General features: G+C 42.2%; 1 protein-coding gene across 5 annotated transcripts in view; it reads left to right on the top strand.

Moving 5' to 3' along the window:
- Positions 1-18,916, top strand: part of LOC118093934 (NACHT, LRR and PYD domains-containing protein 1a-like) — a 30,930-nt gene that overhangs the window by 8,724 nt on the left and 3,290 nt on the right. For 2 of the 5 annotated variants that reach the window (XM_060274426.2, XM_060274423.2), the window contains exons 3-15: positions 3,178-3,225; positions 4,031-4,081; positions 4,932-4,961; positions 6,316-6,366; positions 8,622-8,665; positions 8,783-8,832; positions 10,069-10,289; positions 10,389-10,639; positions 11,252-11,383; positions 11,578-11,716; positions 15,746-15,799; positions 16,116-16,196; positions 18,296-18,568. In XM_060274426.2, the coding sequence (XP_060130409.2) occupies positions 3,178-3,225; positions 4,031-4,081; positions 4,932-4,961; positions 6,316-6,366; positions 8,622-8,665; positions 8,783-8,832; positions 10,069-10,289; positions 10,389-10,639; positions 11,252-11,383; positions 11,578-11,716; positions 15,746-15,799; positions 16,116-16,196; positions 18,296-18,568 (1,425 nt within the window). The remainder of the gene's footprint in view (positions 1-3,177; positions 3,226-4,030; positions 4,082-4,931; positions 4,962-6,315; positions 6,367-8,621; positions 8,666-8,782; positions 8,833-10,068; positions 10,290-10,388; positions 10,640-11,251; positions 11,384-11,577; positions 11,717-15,745; positions 15,800-16,115; positions 16,197-18,295; positions 18,569-18,916) is intronic. The other 3 variants (XM_060274424.2, XM_088669147.1, XM_088669146.1) reach the window with 2 other exon arrangements.

The raw sequence follows: 18,916 nt of genomic DNA, 5'->3' as shown, positions 1-18,916 counted from the left end.
TAACAACATATGTTGTCCAATTGTAATGCTGCCTTGCTGTTTTTCTATTGTTTTCTGATTATGTGCGCTGCTCTGGGGGGAAAAAATGACAGGGTGGCATGTACACTATTGAAACAGACAAGCAAGCAAACAAACAAATTAAAAATATTGATTGCCCTTTTACTTTACATAGACAAAGATTACAAGGATTTAGCAAGGATTAAGACCCAAGCTTAATATGTACTGGTACTAAACTAAAAGATGAGCTAATCACATATCAGGTTACTACTGTGCATTGCAGAATAATAGCCAAGTTGACTTCCTCCTGAAAACACTAAGGATATGCCTTGAGGCTAATTACTGTGTTGCGTAACAATTACTCAGGCCCAGGTTCTTTCCCTTTAGCTTTCATTTGAATGTTGCCTTCAGCAGCAGAATTATTCCAAGGGCAGGGTTGGGAGTAGCCAATAGCTTTTTTAGCAAAAAGGAACGATGCCTTGATCAGCTAATTCTTATAAATGGAAGGTACTTGCTTAAAGGTCTGCGACTGCAATTATTTTGGGGATGGGGGCAAAGCCCACCCATTTGTGATTCAGCTGTTGTACTGAAAAGAAACTTTAAAAACTTTAATCTCTTCTTCCCAGCCATTAAGAGTCAACAATCCATTGCAGGTATAGACTCTCCAGTGTTACAAAGACTGTTCAATGGCTCTTCAATGCTCTTCAATGGCATAAGTAGCTCTGGCTATTATTATGGTTATTATCCATTTCTAGAGTGCCTACAGCAATTAAGCGCTATACACAGAATAAAATGAAGACACTTGCAGGCTTACAATGCACACATGAAAAAAATATTTTTGTAATAAGCAGTTAATCATACCAAAGCAAGATGCTAAGAGCCTAAGAGTCTCAGTGTGGTGTAGTGGTTAAGAGCAGTAGACTCGTAATCTGGGGAACCGGGTTCGCGTCTCCGCTCCTCCACATGCAGCTGCTGGATGACCTTGGGCTAGTCACACTTCTCTGAAGTCTCTCAGCCCCACTCACATCACAGAGTGTTTGTTGTGGGGGAGGAAGGGAAAGGAGAATGTTAGCCACTTCGAGACTCCTTCGGGTAGTGATAAAGTGGGATATCAAATCCAAACTCCTCTTCCTCCTCTTCCTCCCCCTCCCTTCCTCTTCCTTCTCAGGAGTAAGTAGCAGCAAGAGAGAATGAGAATATCCAGGAATGAAGGTTACAAAATTGGGCTTATGGGACCCAGCAATATGTGCTGGGACCATATGTCAGTGATAAGAATACATGCTTTGCATGCCAGTTTCAGCCCCTAGCATAGGTGTGGGGAACATTTTGCCCTCCAGGTGTTGCTGAACTTGTTGTTTAGTCGTTTAGTCGTGTCCGAATCTTCGTGACCCCATGGACCATAGCACGCCAGGCACTCCTGTCTTCCACTGCCTCCCGCAGTTTGGTCAAACTCATGTTCGTAGCTTCGAGAACACTGTCCAACCATCTCGTCCTCTGTTGTCCCCTTCTCCTAGTGCCCTCCATCTTTCCCAACATCAAGGTCTTTTCCAAGGATTCTTCTCTTCTCATGAGGTGGCCAAAGTATTGGAGCCTCAGCTTCACGATCTGTCCTTCCAGTGAGCACTCAGGGCTGATTTCCTTAAGAATGGATAGGTTTGATCTTCTTGCAGTCCATGGGACTCTCAAGAGTCTCCTCCAGCACCATAATTCAAAAGCATCAATTCTTCGGCGATCAGCCTTCTTCATGGTCCAGCTCTCACTTCTATACATCACTACTGGGAAAACCATAGCTTTAACTATAAGGACCTTTGTCGGCAAGGTGATGTCTCTGCTTTTTAAGATGCTGTCTAGGTTTGTCATTGCTTTTCTCCCAAGAAGCAGGCGTCTTTTAATTTCGTGACTGCTGTCACCATCTGCAGTGATCAAGGAGCCCAAGAAAGTAAAATCTCTCACTGCCTCCATTTCTTCCCCTTCTATTTGCCAGGAGGTGATGGGACCAGTGGCCATGATCTTGGTTTTTTTGATGTTGAGCTTCAGACCATATTTTGCGCTCTCCTCTTTCACCCTCATTAAAAGGTTCTTTAATTCCTCCTCACTTTCTGCCATCAAGGTTGTGTCATCTGCATATCTGAGGTTGTTGATATTTCTTCCGGCAATCTTAATTCCGGCTTGGGATTCATCTAGTCCAGCCTTTCGCATGATGAATTCTGCATATAAATTAAATAAGCAGGGAGACAATATACAACCTTGTCGTACTCCTTTCCCAATTTTGAACCAATCAGTTGTTCCATATCCAGTTCTAACTGTAGCTTCTTGTCCCACATAGAGATTTCTCAGGAGACAGATGAGGTGATCAGGCACTCCCATTTCTTTAAGAACTTGCCATAGTTTGCAGTGGTCGACACAGTCAAAGTCTTTTGCATAGTCAATGAAGCAGAAGTAGACGTTTTTCTGGAACTCTCTAGCTTTCTCCATAATCCAGCGCATGTTTGCTATTTGGTCTCTGGTTCCTCTGCCCCTTCGAAATCCAGCTTGCACTTCTGGGAGTTCTCGGTCCACATACTGCCTAAGCCTGCCTTGTAGAATTTTAAGCATAACCTTGCTAGCATGTGAAATGAGCGCAATTGTGCGGTAGTTGGAGCATTCTTTGGCACTGCCCTTCTTTGGAATTGGGATGTAGACTGATCTTCTCCAATCCTCTGGCCATTGCTGAGTTTCCCAAACTTGCTGGCATATTGGGTGTAGCACCTTAACAGCACCTTAACAGTTGCTGAACTACAACTCACATAATCACTGGGTATTGCCGATATTTTCCTGGGGCTGCTAGAAGCTGTAGTTCAGCAATGTCTGGAGAGTGAAAAGTTCCCCACTCTTGCCTTAGCACTCCAGTTAAAAAGACCAAGTGGCAGATGATGGGAAAGCTAGATGGACAAATGGGCCCAACTGTCTAAGTTCCAGAGAAGCGGTGAGGTCCACAGAGAGAGCAGAAGACCACTGACTGCTGCCACACAGGCTTCAAGATACAGGGTTACAAACATTGAGCTGGAATCATTTCCAGTCTTACACAACTGGCCCACGAGTCTGTGTTCTAAACTTCATTCATTCCCTCCTGTTTGGGAAAAGGTGGGGGAAGATACTGAATGCTGAATCCCCAACTGATATTTTATCTCCTCAAAACAGATAGTGGCAGTTCTAAAGATGAAGACTCTGCTCAGGAAAACAACTTGGGTAAATATGCTCATAATGATATCTCAAATACATGAGCGTTTTAATGGAAGTAGTTAGAAAATGCTACCAATAATCTAAAAAGTTGAACAAACACAGAATAATTTCAATATTACAAAACAACAACAACAACCAACAGTAGATTTACAGTAAGTACATAAATACAAAGCAAAGCAAGAGTTAACTGACACTGATACTGGGCTTCCTGCACTGCAAGGAGCCTGGCTTAAAGACAGCTCAGAGGGGAGGTGGTCCTCTCACTAGGCTAGATGACATAACAGCTGGTATCCTTGCTTGCAGCAGCAAAAGGCAAATGTTAGAGAGGCCAATGATAGTCAGTCTCTTCCCCAGCCTCCTGGAAGTACCAACTGCAAAGTTTTACAGAAAAACCTGTGCGAACGGAAGAGCTCATTTGAATTTATGGTTACTTTTCACACGTGCCATTCTTCTGCTAGTTAAGAAAAATGAATTATTCCTTGAGTAGAAGGGGCTTTCCTCTAATAGAAGGGCACTTTAAAACCAGGCAGAGGGCCTTCTCGGTAGTGGCACCCGCCCTGTGGAATGCTCTCCCATTAGTTGTCAAGGAAATAAACAACTATCCGACATTTAGAAGACATCTGAAGGCAGCCCTGTTTAGGGAAGTTTTTAATGTTTGATGTTTTATTCTGTTTTTAATGTTCTGTTGGGAGCTGCCCAGAGTGGCTGAGGAAACACAGCCAGACGGGCGGGGTATAAATAAAAAATTATTAGTATTAGTATTGTTTCAAAATTGCCATGCCATGGCTAAATACATTTTCATTTCATCAAGGTAACGACAGTTCCCAAAGTGACTCGGAAAGCAGCTCTGAAAGCAAGTCTGGTCAGTAATTGAATCATACCTATTCTATATATTAACAGCAAATTTATTTTCTAGTGTGAATCTTTATATAGCCAAAACAGCACCATTCACATCTGAGAGGGACGTATTAAAGGTCGGAGGGAACCCCAAGGGAAGAACACTCCCCCCCACAATTGCCCAATGACACCCCTGCCACACAATCCCCTACGGGGGGAGGGGGAGGGGGAGAGAAATGGAATGGAAGATGCCAGACAACAGCAGCTACCTGGCTGGCTGTAACCTTGGAGGAAGCACCCCATGCTGCAACACTTTGTTGTAGATCACACTTGTTTATATTTCCTTAATGTCTCTTTAAAATGCTCCTTAAATTATTGAAATGACAGCCACCAGATATGAATTTAAGCCACCTGCTTGCCTTTCACTGGGCATTCCTGTGCTGCATTTTGTGTGTGCGTGGCTATTTATCAGTAAAGAGAAAATAATAATAATAATAATAATAATAATAATAATAATAATAATAATAATAATAAATTTTTATTTATACCCCGCCCTCCCCAGTCAAAACCGGGCTCAGGGCGGCTCACACCAATAAAATTACAATAAAACATAAAAAGGGGTAAAGAGGGCAAACGCAACATTGTATCTGTTAAATATTGGTGTTTAGCTGGTAGTCACAGCAACAGCAGGCCATAAATATGCTTGGAAATTGGCAACAAATGTGGCAAAACAGGATGATCAGGAAAACAATGGGAGGAAATGGCTCCTCACGGTAACTGGCGAATGTATTTTGTTGTTAATATCCCTGCACTTATTTATATTTTAAACAAATGGACACTGCAGTTTATGTATAATGAGGCCTTTTCTTTTACAGATACAGATGAGGCAGATCTAAATGAACCAAGTGAGTGCTTTTTAAAATTTTATCCTTAGCTATAATACTTTGTAAGTCTTTGATAACAAGTATCAAATAACCCCCCCCCCTCCCAGAATAAAGCATTACTGAAGAAAGTCAAATATAAAGTATACATTTACAGTCATACCTTGGTTGCGGGTTATGCATTTTCAGGTTGCGCTCCGCACCGAACCCGGAAATACCGGAACAGGTTACTTCCGGGTTTCGGCGCTCGGTCATGAGCAGAAGTGCAAAATGACGTCATGCACAGAAGCGCTGAATCGCATCACACGTGTTGCGAATGTGCCTCCCGCACGGATCCCATTCGCAACCCGAGGTATGACTGTAAAGACAATTAACATTCATTCAAACATAATTGACAGGAAACTAAAATATTGTAAACCTTTTTTAAAAAAAACAAACACTACAGGGGAGGTCAATTGCAGAATGCACATTTAGCAGAGCAAAGATAACAAAAAAACCCCATTGTGTTAAACATTTCAAAAGAAAGCATTACAAATATAAGAGGCACATCTGAAACAGCATAACTAGCAAAAGAATAAAATATTCTCATAAGCATAGAACATATCTGCTGCTGTAGCTGCAAATCCTGCCGATAGTGGTTCATGGCGGGGGCTGTGGATGCTCATGTTCAATGAGATGGGTCTCCACAAAAAGACAACCAAGAGAGGGCTTCCTGAACCTCGGACCTCCAGAGATTTTGAGACTACAATTCCCATCATCCCTGACCAATGGTCCTGCTAGCTAGGGATCATGGGAGTTGTAGGCCAAGAACACCTGGAGGGCCGAGGTTGAGGAAGCCTGACCAATAGAGTCTCTGGCCTCTTCAGCAGCCTCAGCTTTTGTAGCTGGAGTCAATCTGGGCCCTCCCCTCCCAGGCCATGTCGAAAAAGGCCTGCGAGGCAGCAGCAGGTCTTCCAGGACTCACAGCCAGCTTAGATGAGCAGATGTACTTACTTTAGCCTGGTGAGGTGTAATTAATGATGCCAGGCTCATTAGGGGAAAAGACAATATATACTAATAGTAATGCTGCAAGAAGAAGTGCTATACAGTATTATCAAATATGAATAGTGAAGCTGGGCGAAGTGTAGCTTCATCCCTGTGGCACAAGCAGATTTGAAAAGTTTTTTTGCCGAGAATGTTGAAAGATGTATGATGAATAAAAAGTGCAATGTGATAAAATATGAATTTTAAAACCAAAGGAGCCTTCAAATAGCCACGGCTTTCAAAATGTCATCTTTAGATATCTGCAGAGAAGTCTTGCTTCAGTTTATGATTCATTCCAAATAAAGATGTACAGAAACAAATCAAAGATGCAGATTTTTTTTTGTTTTGTTTATAGATCAGGAACTGAAAATGAAAGAAGAACCACCGTTGCATTGTGTTGAATCAGGTATAATACTTTTCTTTAAGAATAACATGTTTCTGACAGGAGGAAGGCTTCTGTTTTTTCCTCGAATGTGATTTTAAGCATTTTTTCAATTCACCGTAGACAGGGTTCCAAATTTTTAAAATTTTGTTATACCCCCACCACATATGTAACATCGTTCCCTCCTCATTGTTATGCCTCCAGCATTTCTTTGATTTCGGTTTATAATTTTTTTCCAGTTTACTAGGGGTCATATACATTTTTAAATAATTCTCTTTAATTGTGTAACATGCCGTGAACTTGATATCCTTTTGCCAGAACCTTTCCCAGTGTTCCATCTGTATTGGTTAACCAAAATCCATTCCCCATTTTACCATTGCCTCTTTTATCTCCTCATCTTTTACCTTCCAATCCAATAATACTTTGTAAGTCTTTGATAACAATTTCCTATTATTTTGTAGTAATTCTTTTTCTATTTCTGAGATTTCTTTTTGGAACCCAATTTTAATGTCTGATTTAAGCACCTCATTCAATTGTTGTTGTTTAGTCGTGTCCGACTCTTCGTGACCCCATGGACCAGAGCACGCCAGGCACTCCTGTCTTGCACTGCCTCCCGCAGTTTGGTCAAACTCATGTTTGTAGCTTCAAGAACACTGTCCAGCCATCTCGTCCTCTGTCGTCTCCTCCTCCTTGTGCCCTCCATCTTTCCCAACATCAGGGTCTTTTCCAGGGAGTCTTCTCTTCTCATGAGGTGGCCAAAGTATTGGAGCCTCAGCTTCACGATCTGTCCTTCCAGGGAGCACTCAGGGCTGATTTCCTTAAGAATGGATAGGTTTGATCTTCTTGCAGTCCATGGGACTCTCAAGAGTCTCCTCCAGCAGCATAATTCAAAAGCATTAATTCTTCGGCGATCAGCCTTCTTTATGGTGCAGCTCTCACTTCCATACATCACTACTGGGAAAACCATAGCTTTAACTATACGGACCTTTGTCGGCAAGGTGATGTCTCTGCTTTTTAAGATGCTGTCTAGGTTTGTCATTGCTTTTCTCCCAAGAAGCAGGCGTCTTTTAATTTCGTGACTGCTGTCACCATCTGCAGTGATCAAGGAGCCCAAGAAGGTAAAATCTCTCACTGCCTCCATTTCTTCCCCTTCTATTTGCCAGGAGGTGATGGGACCAGTGGCCATGATCTTGGTTTTTTTGATGTTGAGCTTCAGACCATATTTTGCGCTCTCCTCTTTCACCCTCATTAAAAGGTTCTTTAATTCCTCCTCGCTTTCTGCCATCAAGGTTGTGTCATCTGCATATCTGAGGTTGTTGATATTTCTTCCGGCAATCTTAATTCCGGCTTGGGATTCATCTAGTCCAGCCTTTCGCATGATGAATTCTGCATATAAGTTAAATAAGCAGGGAGACAATATACAACCTTGTCGTACTCCTTTCCCAATTTTGAACCACTCAGTTTTTCCATATCCAGTTCTAACTGTAGCTTCTTGTCCCACATAGAGATTTCTCAGGAGACAGATGAGGTGATCAGGCACTCCCATTTCTTTAAGAACTTGCCATAGTTTGCTGTGGTCGACACAGTCAAAGGCTCATTCAATTCAATTCAATTAATGGTACTGAAAACAACCTGTGCATAACTGTCTAATTTCCTCAAACTTTTTAAAATTTAAGTTGACCCCCTTCTTCCTCTTGGGAATTATGAATATCAACGTCCCCGAGGAAAAGAAAGAAAGCATTTTTATACACCACAACGGCAGCGAGAATGCTAATAGCAAAGAACTGGAAAGGGGATAGAGTTCCAACAAAGGAAGAGTGGCAATTTACAAATTTTGTGAATATTTAGAGTTAGCAAGAATGACGGAGGTAATTAGAGGCTAACCCACACAAAAAGCCAAAAAAGATTGGCTATGTGTAAGAGATTACATGAAAACATTGTTCTCAAGCTATATCCTAGTTATGTTTTGACTAAATCTTGTAAAGAGTATAATGGAAAGAGAAAGAATTGGGAGAATTAAATTAAATAGAGTAATGAACAAAGTAAGAAAAGAAAAAGATCTGTAAAAGGATAACTGCAGTGAAGTCACAGGTGGAAAAAGATTTGTATGGGAAGATGTATAATGTATTGATTTAAGAATTTATGCTGTAGAGAAATCAAGAATATATGTATATGTACAATTTATACTCAATAAAAATCATAACAGAAAAACACACACACATGTATCTGACAATGTAAACTATTTTCAGTTTAAGAAACTTCTCTCTCTTTCAATTTAGAGGTTAATATCCATCGACACTGTGAACGCTGCAAGATCCCACAAGTAGGTGGTTTGGTTTTTTTAAATCCAGATATGGACTAGTGTTAAAAGTTGTTTCAAATCTAATACTAATGTCCTACTAATTTGCTTTTCCCATTTTTATTCTTTTTTAATATAAAGAACCAGCATGAACAAGTAGTTCCCAGAAAGCTTTCTAGAGGACGCTTCTGGTAAGTTTTGGTCAATATAATTGAAAATTACATCCCAAAAAATGTCTCTGTATTTTTATTTTTTTGCATGATTACACAGTACACAGACATATATTTGGCAAATCCGCATGCACACTTGTCTACTATTGTGCAGTAAAGGAAGTGAAAGAGCAGAATGGGACCTACAGGGTGGAAATAAATGTTGCATTCTTCCAGTCGTTCTGTCTCTGCAAGCACAACAGCTTTCCAAACGAAGCAATCCTCCTTTCTCCCCGTGCCTGTGTGCTGTTCTGGGGGTTCCCCTGACCCCTCCCCAGAGCAAATTTTGGAGGGCACATGAGAGGAAGCCCTGTTGTGCAAGGCCAAGTCCTTGCATGGAGCTTCTGTTGAGAGGGCTTCTTGGGTGTAGCAGTGGAGCGTATGCCCGCGCTGCCTGGAGCGGCACCCTGCCACAGTTCAGGGTAGGAGAGGGGCAGGAAAGCTGCCGCCCACTGTCCCCCTGCTCTCTGCTACCAGGTCAGGCCTGAATCAGCAGCGGAGGTGGATCTGCTGTGGCTGGTAGCCAAAGTATTGGAGCCTCAGCTTCAGGATCTGTCCTTCCAGTGAGCATTCAGGGCTGATTTCCTTAAGAATGGATAGGTTTGATCTTCTTGCACTCCATGGGACTCTCAAGAGTCTCCTCCAGCACCATAATTCAAAAGCATCAATTCTTCGGCGATCAGCCTTCTTTATGGTCCAGCTCTCACTTCTATACATCACTACTGGGAAAACCATAGCTTTAACTATACGGACCTTTGCCGGCAAGGTGATGTCTCTGCTTTTTAAGATGCTGTCTAGGTTTGTCATTGCTTTTCTCCCAAGAAGCAGGCGTCTTTTAATTTTGGGACTGCTGTCACCATCTGCAGTGATAATGGAACCCAAGAAAGTAAAATCTCTCACTGCCTCCATTTCTTCACCTTACAAATAAATAAATAAATATTGGTTGACACTAAGGTCATATTCATCCTTTTTTTAAAAAGAAAAAGTTCACCTCTCAAGCCAGCGTTTTGTTTGGATCAGGAAAGTCTGCAAAGGAGTCAGCATCCTGTTTGTAGGGGGAACAGCTGTGATAAAATCGGAGTTATATAAATGTATTTTTCACATGTATTTGGAAAGTCAAGAAAATGCAGAGGAAGCACATGCATATGTTATCCCTATTTGTCGCAAATTATGCTGCATCATGTACTGAAAACTACACTTTATGTGTCACCTACGCAGGTTGAACTTGGACGGCGAAGGAATTTATCAGTGTACAATCACGGGGTTGATCTTCGAAGTAACCAAAGCCTCAGTCATTGAGTATTCCCTTTTGTCTTGGACCAAGTATGCTGCTTACCTTAAAGATCCCTGGATTGTCGTGGGCCCCATATTTGATGTCAAGTGCAAATCACCCTCTGTTCTCACTTCCATTCAGTTTCCACACGCCCTCTGCCTGAATGGTAAGACTTGCTCAGTGAATTTAAACATATTCGTCTATCTGCTAGGGCACTTACTCTGCTTTTAGGAAGCGTTAAAAAGCGTTTGATGTTTCTCTGCAGACCATTCCTCTGATATGACCTTCAACGTGTTCCATTTCAAAAGCAATGGTCCAGAATTTGAGCGTTCTGCTGATCACTCAACCACACATGTCAAATGGCGCGTGAGCTCCCTGTCCCCTGTTGGCCCAGTTATTGAGAAATACGATCCAGTGTGTTACCACGGGGTTGTTATTTTATACAAAGTTGTCAACGATCACCCTTCCTTGAAATTCCATGTGTATGTAGCCGGCAACAACAGCTCGTTTATAAAGGTAAGATCAACTTTTGGGTGATGTCTAAATCAGTTTCTTTGCTGCCAGCATGGTATTTTCCTGTATTCCAGTGTCCACTGGAGCTGTCAACTCATGAAATAAAAAATTCTAGCAAGTGAGAAGAACCTGGTGGCCGTTCAGGAGGTGAAGGCTTGTAGGACAAGGTGGAACCTGCAGATCCCTGAGGGCAGAGCCTATAGGAACACTGGGTTCAATTGGACACTGGATGAGGAAAGAAGGCTGTCTTTCAGCCCCTCCTGTCTGGCAGCTAGAGCCCCAGATCTCAAAAACCTGTTTTTTTCCAGTGAGCTGGAAACTCTAGTGTGTGCAGCCAGGAGACCCATCAGGGTTCTAGTTGCTACAGCAGGACATTCAATTGAGTACTGCAGAAATTGCTTGGTAATTGCTTGGACAATCCTGGTAATTGTCGTAAGAATCACGATTGTTGCATTTAATTTGTTAGAAAGCGAGGGAGGGAACCACAATTTCTCAGTAGATGAAAGAAGTTTAATATACGTATAGACAAAATCTCCAACAAGTCTAGGTAAGTCTTTGATTCCTTGAGTTGGGCAATTGTGATTTTTTTTAAAAAAAGATCTGTTTTAATTTTAGGATGTCTCAAAAACCATACAGCGCTCTTCCAATAGATTCATTAAAATTGAGAAACCCCCTTGTCATAAATTACTCCAAGTTGGGAAGAAATACAAATTAATTAGTGACCCAGAAGCTGACATAAACCCTGAGGTATGTTCCTTATTCTTCTATAATCGAATTGCCAAGATACATGTCCTTGTCTAAAAGATGGTGATATTGTCATTTGTGCAGTTTTCCTGACACTTTGTGACATCGCATACATGCATTATATAAAAGCTTAGCTAGGAGAACAAACTTTTTGCTTTGACAAATGGGTTTTCAATATTCTGATATTCACTTTCTAGGAAATGGAGTTTGTTGATGACTCTACCCTAGCGCAGAAACATTTCTTTGAGGTATATTTAGAACATCCAACAGAACTTGTGTTATCTTTGATGGATGTAGAGTCAGAAGAAACTGTGTGGAAAGCAAAGCTGCGAGAATGTGAGTTTTCCTTATACACAATTCAGTACAGTGGTGCCTCGACTTACAAATTTAATCCGTTCTGAAAAATTCGTAAGTTGAAAAACGCCATTGGAAACACGATTTCCCATAGGAATGCATTGGAAACGGAAACATTCGTAAGTCGAAGCAACCCTATCTAAAAATTTGTAAGTCAAAAAATCCCTATCTAAAACTGTCGCGGTTTCCTTTTGGATGTTGAGACATTCATAAGCGTGTGGCCATTAGCCCCATTCGTAAGTCGGAAAATTCGGTTGTTGAGTTGTTCGTAAGTCGAGGTACCACTGTACATAGTATGTGCACTTAACAGTGTTTGATTTATTTGGGACTTAACTGATGTTTAAATCTGTTTCAGTTTTTGTATATTGCACATTGTTGTTATTCTTATTTGCATTTTTCAGATGTGGTAGAAAGCGGGGTATAATTTTTAAAAGCGAACAAATAACCTGATTTGCAGTTCAGTCTCATGTACCACTCCCAAGTAAATGTGTATAGAGCCACCGCCTTGGTGGTTTCAGTTGCTTGGTTGATGATGTCATTATTTGGTTTGTGGGTGTGGTGTAGATTTCACAGGAAGGGAGGGGGTGTACTGTGGGAGGAATTCCACTTGAGGGCGCTGTTTTACTTTGTGAAAAAGCAGATTTCTACCTGCCTGGGTGTGAAATTTGAGGGATTTTTTTTCCTAACAACGCTCGGGGAGTGGCCTGGATCGTTGTGTCAAAATTTCAGGACGATCGGTCAAGCGGTTACAGAGAAAAGTGGAACACGCATTTTCACGATTTTTACATATATATATATATATATATATATATATATATATATATATATAGATCAGTTTCTCAACCTTTTTTGGGCCACGGCACACTTGTTCCATGAAAAAAATCACGAGGCACACCACCATTAAAAAAGTTAAAAAATTTAACTCTGTGCCGCCCTATATTGACTATATAATTATGACTGTAATTTATTCTGTATCTCTTCCTCTCCCCGCTTTTTAAATACCAGTAAATGAAGCCAAAAGAGAGACAACAGTGCTTAAATGCACAGATGTTTAAATGCACTTACTTGCAGGCATGCTAAGGTAGATTTCATTCAGAGGGAGGGGAGGAGAGGTGGAGAGAGGGAGAAGGGAAGGGAGCGCAGCCCAGAGCCGGCTCCACTCGCACTCTATTGTTCCAGGCACCGAGGCGAGTGGGGGTGGGGAGAGAAAGAAAGAAGCTGCAGGGAAATAAAGCGGCAGTTGCTTCCACGAGCGTAAACGGGTGCCGCATTATTTCCCTGCACGGAGGAGGGAGGAGGGAGGAGGGAGGAAAGCTGGAAAGCTCCGCGAGGGAGGAGGGAGGAAAGCTCCGTGAGGGAGAAAAGCCCCGTGCATCCCCTCTTCCTGGCCTGAAAGAAAGCCGTAGCTGCTTACATGCGAGTAAGCAGCTGCTGCATTCTTTCCCTGCAGGGAGGAAAGCCCCGCGTGTCCCCTCTTCCTGCACGGAAAGCAAGCGGCAGCCGCTTACATGCGAGTAAGCTGCTCCTGTTTTCTTTCCCTGCAGGGAGGAATGCCTTGTGATAAATTGGCGGCCGCCAGGCGTCGCAGCACACCAGCCAGCATCGGGCGGCACAGTACTGTGCCGCGGAACAGCGGTTGAGAAACGCTGGTATAGATACAGCGGTACCTTAGTACTCAAATGGCTTGGCTCCCAAACAAATAGGCTCCCGAATACCACATGCCCAGAAGTAATTGTTTCAGTTTGCAAACATTTTTCGGAAGCCGAACATCCAACATGGCTTCCACGTGAGTGCAGGAAACTCCTGCAGCCAATCGGAAGCTGCACCTTAGCTGTCAAATGGTTTCAGGAGTCGAACGGACTCCCGGAACGGATTAAGTTTGAGAACCAAGGTACCAGTGTATATACAGTCATACCTCATGTTCATCATCATCATCATCACTTTTAATTTGTATACCGCCTTTCTATCAAACAATACTCAAAGCGGTTTACAAGCTGAAGAAACAGAATCTCATAAAATACAAAACAACCTTATAACAATCTAATGCAATACACAAATATGATAATAAAACATAGCTTTAAAATAAGCAATCAAATAATGTAACGTTCAACAATCATTAAAATAGTATAGAATAATATCAGCATATGAAAATTAAACAGAAACCCACTCTTGACATTTACAATAAATAATTTCAAAACAATAATCAATAAAACAACAGCAAGCCACAGTGCATAAAACAATACAATACAAATTGAAAAATAGAGACTGGAGGGTGAGGCAAGGTAGGTGGAAGGAGGCCTTGCCTGATGGAGTCTCTCCCCTCACAGTTCTTCCTCCAGGCACAGCTTCCTTATGAGGAGTCCCAGGGCCGGAGGGGGCGAGGCAAGGCAGGTGGAAAGAGGCCTTGCCTGATGGAGTCTCTCCCCTCACAGTTCTTCCTCCAGGCACAGCTTCCTTATGAGGAGTCCCAGGGCCGGAGGGGGTGAGGCAAGGCAGGTTTGCTTCATGTTAGTTTTTTCAGGTTGTGTTCCGCGGCGACCCGGAAGTACCGGAAAGAGTTTCTTCCGTGTTTCACCGCTCGCGCATGCGCAGTAGTGCTAAATCACACTTCGTGCATGCACACAAGCACCAAATCATGCCACGCACCTGCGCAGATACGGCGCTTCAGGTTGCGGGCTTTTCACGTTGCGAACGGGCCTCCGGAATGGACCCCGTTCGCAACCAGAGGTACCACTGTAAATTTAAATGAATCTATACAATCATTGGCCATATTGACACTCATGCTCCAGCATTCTGTTTACTCCTTCAGTAGTTGAAAGATGTAGCATGAGTGGAGCCAAAAGCACTTTCACTGTCATTTGGTTCTCATGCAATGGCAGTTATTACCACACCATTTAATTCCCCAAACAGAATCCATTTTCAGTCAAAAGCAAGCTTCCAGTTTCCTATTTTTCTGAAATCGCTACTATCCAAAGCAGGCATCCCCAACCTTCGGCCCTCCAGATGTTTTGGACTACAGTTCCCATCATTCCTGACCACTGGTCCTGTTAGCTAGGGATCATGGGAGTTGTAGGCCAAAACATCTGGAGGGCCGCAGGTTGGGGGTTCCTGATCCAAAGCTATCAAAACAGTTCACCATGAATACCATAGCTGCCAAGTTTTCCCTTTTCTCACGAGGAAGCCTATTCAGCATAAGGGAAAATCCCTTTAAAAAAGGGATAACTTGGCAGCTATGATGAATACTATGGACTAGCACATGACCTATGGACGATGCATTTTCAAATTACTGAATTTACACATATGATGATGCTTCTCTTCAAATCCAAATCTCCAGGTGATAGGTCCCACCAGCTTCATATGTTAATTAGCATGCTGTTCAGGATGGACAGCTCCTATGGTTCCCCTCCCATAATTACTTGCATGCTATGCTAAACATACCAAGCTGCACAAGGCAGTCTCTAGGGCAGGCATGTCAAACCTGCGGCCCTCCAGATGTTTTGGCCTACAACTCCCATGATCCCTAGCTAGCAGGACCAGTGGTTGGGGAAGATGGGAATTGTAGTCCAAAACATCTGGAGGGCCGCAGGTTTGACATGCCTGCTCTAGGGGTAGGAACACTGACCACCTGATTTTTTTCTGATGCCATGTGACCAAATGGTTTTGAATGTCCTCCAAAAGCCCTACACGACCTTCTGTTTGGGTTTGCAGAGTGTGCTACTTTTAAGGTCTGGCATTCATTTTTTTAAAATAATGGGATTTAAAAATAAATGAATAACTTGTCATTTACTTATAATACAATCAGTGAGATGCAGCTTCTTTTGTGGCTAAAAGCCACACAGCAAAGATAATTGTAAAAAAAGTCATTTGATTTATTTTATTTGTGCTTTACTGAGAAGCGGGGGAACAGATGAATACTTATTCTTTGTGAGAATTGTGGCATATTCGTTTGCACTGCCAATTACACGATACAGCAGGCCTTAATTTTCTTTTGAAAACATTTCCATTTAACAGGTGACTGGATCCTACATAACCAGAATAACAATAAGCAGAAAAGATCCACTAACGGTAAGTTATTATAAACCAGTATGCATGAAACAATCAGCTGGGAACTTTTCCTGTACAATGTACAGCTCCCAATTGACTTATGACTTGTGCAGAAGTTTCCAGTGGGACTGTCAAAGCATATTTGCAATGTTAAATATATTTGCTTAGTTCTTCAGGATTCCACTACATGACTAGGCAGTACTCTTATTGTTAGTGCACAAGTTGCTGATTTCCCTTTCCTCCCTCTGTGGCTTAGATTCAAGCCCACATATCCTTATTTAGAAAGCACAACAACTTACATATTTTGAAACTATGTCCTTTGACATGTATTCCTTAGGCACGAGACGACGAAAATCCAGCACCAGTCTTTCAGAAGATGAGCTTTGTAACAAACGGCTAAAAGCCATCAACGCTTCAGGTAAAGGATTTTGTGAATTTAAAGAAGATTAGCATCTAGCCACGTTCTAAGCCTTTCATACTGCAAGGTATTAATGTTACATTTTACTTAACCTGGATGCAATTACAATTTCAGCTGGAAAACCCACGCATGTGTATTTGCACACTAGGTCCAGTCGCGGACGACTCTGGGGTTGTGGTGCTCATCTCGCTTTATTGGCCGAGGGAGCCAGCATACAGCTTCCAGGTCATGTGGCCAGCATGACAAAGCTGCTTCTGGCGAAACCAGAGCAGCGCACAGAAATGCTGTTTACCTTCCCGCCGGAGTGCTACCTATTTATCTACTTGCACTTTGAGGTGCTTTCGAACTGCTAGGTTGGCAGGAGACCGTGTCTTTAGGAATCCACTAGAGGGAGTTCTTCGATCATTTCAAAACATTTTAACAAACCATATTTTTTAAAAATTACGTTGATCAGTATACCAAGGTTTGAACTAGATAAAGAACCAGTTGGGACAGGAACAAAATCAACCCTTTAACTCCAGTAGAAAACTGCTCATGATGCCAAAGGTAGTAAGAAACTGTTGCCATAATAATAGGGCTCTCCGATAGGATGTACCTATTTTTGTGGATTTGTGGTATCAGAAAACCTTGGAAAAGAGCCTATAGGAAAATGGAATGCTAGAAAAGTGGGTAATGAGAGAGACGGCTTATTTTGAACACAATGCAACCACATTTGGAATACTGTTACATCACCTCAAAAAGGAAATTGTAGACCTGGAGAAGGTTTAGAAAAGGCCAAAAAAAATTATCAAGGGAATGGAGGTTACAACATTTGGGACAGTTTAGAGAAAAGGCAGGTGAGATAAAGTGTACGAAATTACACACAGTGTAGAGAAAGTGGGTACAGAAATATTTTTCTCCCTGTCTTGTAGTAATAGAACTTGGGGACATCCAAGGATGCTGAATGTTGGAAGAGTCAGGCCATACAAAAGATTTCTTCACACAAGTACTTCTTTACATGGTTAAACTAAGGAATGTGCTCCCACAAGCAGCAGTGATGGCCACCAATGTCACTTTAAAAGAGGATTAAATAAATTTATGGAGGATAAGGCTATAAATGACTACCAGCCATGATGACTATGTTGTACCGCAGCTGGAGCTGTATCTAAACCACTGAGCCTCCTGGGCTTACCGATCAGAAGGTTGGCAATTCAAATCCCTGGGATGGGGTGAGCTCCCATTGCTCTGTCCCTGCTCCTGCCAGCCTAGCAGTTTGAAAGCACACCAGTGCAAGTAGATAGGTACCGCTGTGGCGGGAAGGTAAACAGCATTTCCGTGTGCTCTGGTTTCTGTCACGGTGTTCCGTTGCGCCAGAAGCGGTTTAGTCGTGCTGGCCACATGACCTGGAAAGCTGTCTATTGACAAGCGCCGGCTCCCTTGGCTCGAAAGCAAGATGAACGCCGCACCTCATAGTTGCCTTTGACTGGACTTAACTGTCTCGGGGTCCTTTATCTTTTACCTTTACCTGTTGTAACTCTATGGTGGGAGGCAGTATGTTTCTGAATACCAGTAGCTGGAAATGCAGGAGAGTGCTGTTGCAGTTAGGTCCTGCTTGTAAGAAGGCTGACCTAGATGTGTTCTTGCCTTATCCTGCAGGCTTTTCTCACATTATTGTGTAACATGGGTCTAAATAACCAGAGAAATTGGAAAGGGGGAAATAAGGCAAACTCATTATTCTAAACACATTGTGACACTGAAAATTACCAAAAAGTTATACAAATCTAAGTGATGATTGTAAGCCACCTTGAACATGATTTGAACAGTGGAAAGGTGGCATACAAATAAAATGATTTATGTATATGTTGCAGGCCTGGCATGTTAATTCTCTCTGTGTTTTCTGATCTGATAATTGTTTGTGTGTGTGTGTGTGTGTTCCAAAGAAAAGTCAATGATTAGCTGTCCCTGCCTTAGATGGGAAGTTATTTTTGAATGCTCCCCTTTCTTCTTCAAGAATAGGAATAGATGGTTAATTTTAAAATATCCATTTTTTTCATTCCTTCCTCCCTCAGGCCAAGTAAAAGCAATTATGACATAACATATTTGTATTCTTCTGTTTTTAGATGGAATGAAAGCTTCAGCAGTACTAACTGATCAGCAGCTGATGATTCTTGCAAAGAAGATGGGTAAAAACTGGAAAGTAATTGGCATTGAACACCTTAACTTGTCCATCGAAGACATCGAGCAGATTGAGGCAAAGGAAGAAGACGTTAATATGTATAAATGCATGATGTTGCGGAAATGGAGGGATTCGAAACAGAACAATGGAACTGCCCGCAGTTTATATGATTGTCTTAATGGCAAGGCACCCTATGATGTGCTAGAAATTCTGACAGGTGAATATCAACACTCTTGATACTTTGCGTATGATGTTTCAGATATTTAGGGTGAAGCAGAATATTTTTAGGACAGCAGAAGTGGTTTCTAAGGCTGGATCTAGGCACATCAGAAAAGCGTTTCAGAAAAACGCGTTGTAAACCTCAAAGTGGGAAATCACACTGGCAAAGGATGGGACTACATAGCGCCACCTGGTGTCACAATGTAATAACACATATAAAACGCTTTTTCTTATATTTTAATGGCCTGGGGCAAGCTGTGGGAGCGGTAGATCCAGGGCCTGCAAATTTCCAGCATGTAAAGAGAACAGATGTTTATGGCAGTCACTTGGGGAGTGTCTCTTACAT

This window comes from Zootoca vivipara, chromosome 5 (assembly GCF_965207765.1).
Source record: "Zootoca vivipara chromosome 5, rZooViv2.hap1.1, whole genome shotgun sequence".
NCBI classification, from domain to species: domain Eukaryota; kingdom Metazoa; phylum Chordata; class Lepidosauria; order Squamata; family Lacertidae; genus Zootoca; species Zootoca vivipara.
The sequence above is the reverse complement of the archived record's forward strand: the minus strand, read 5'-3'. Positions and strand labels throughout refer to the sequence as shown.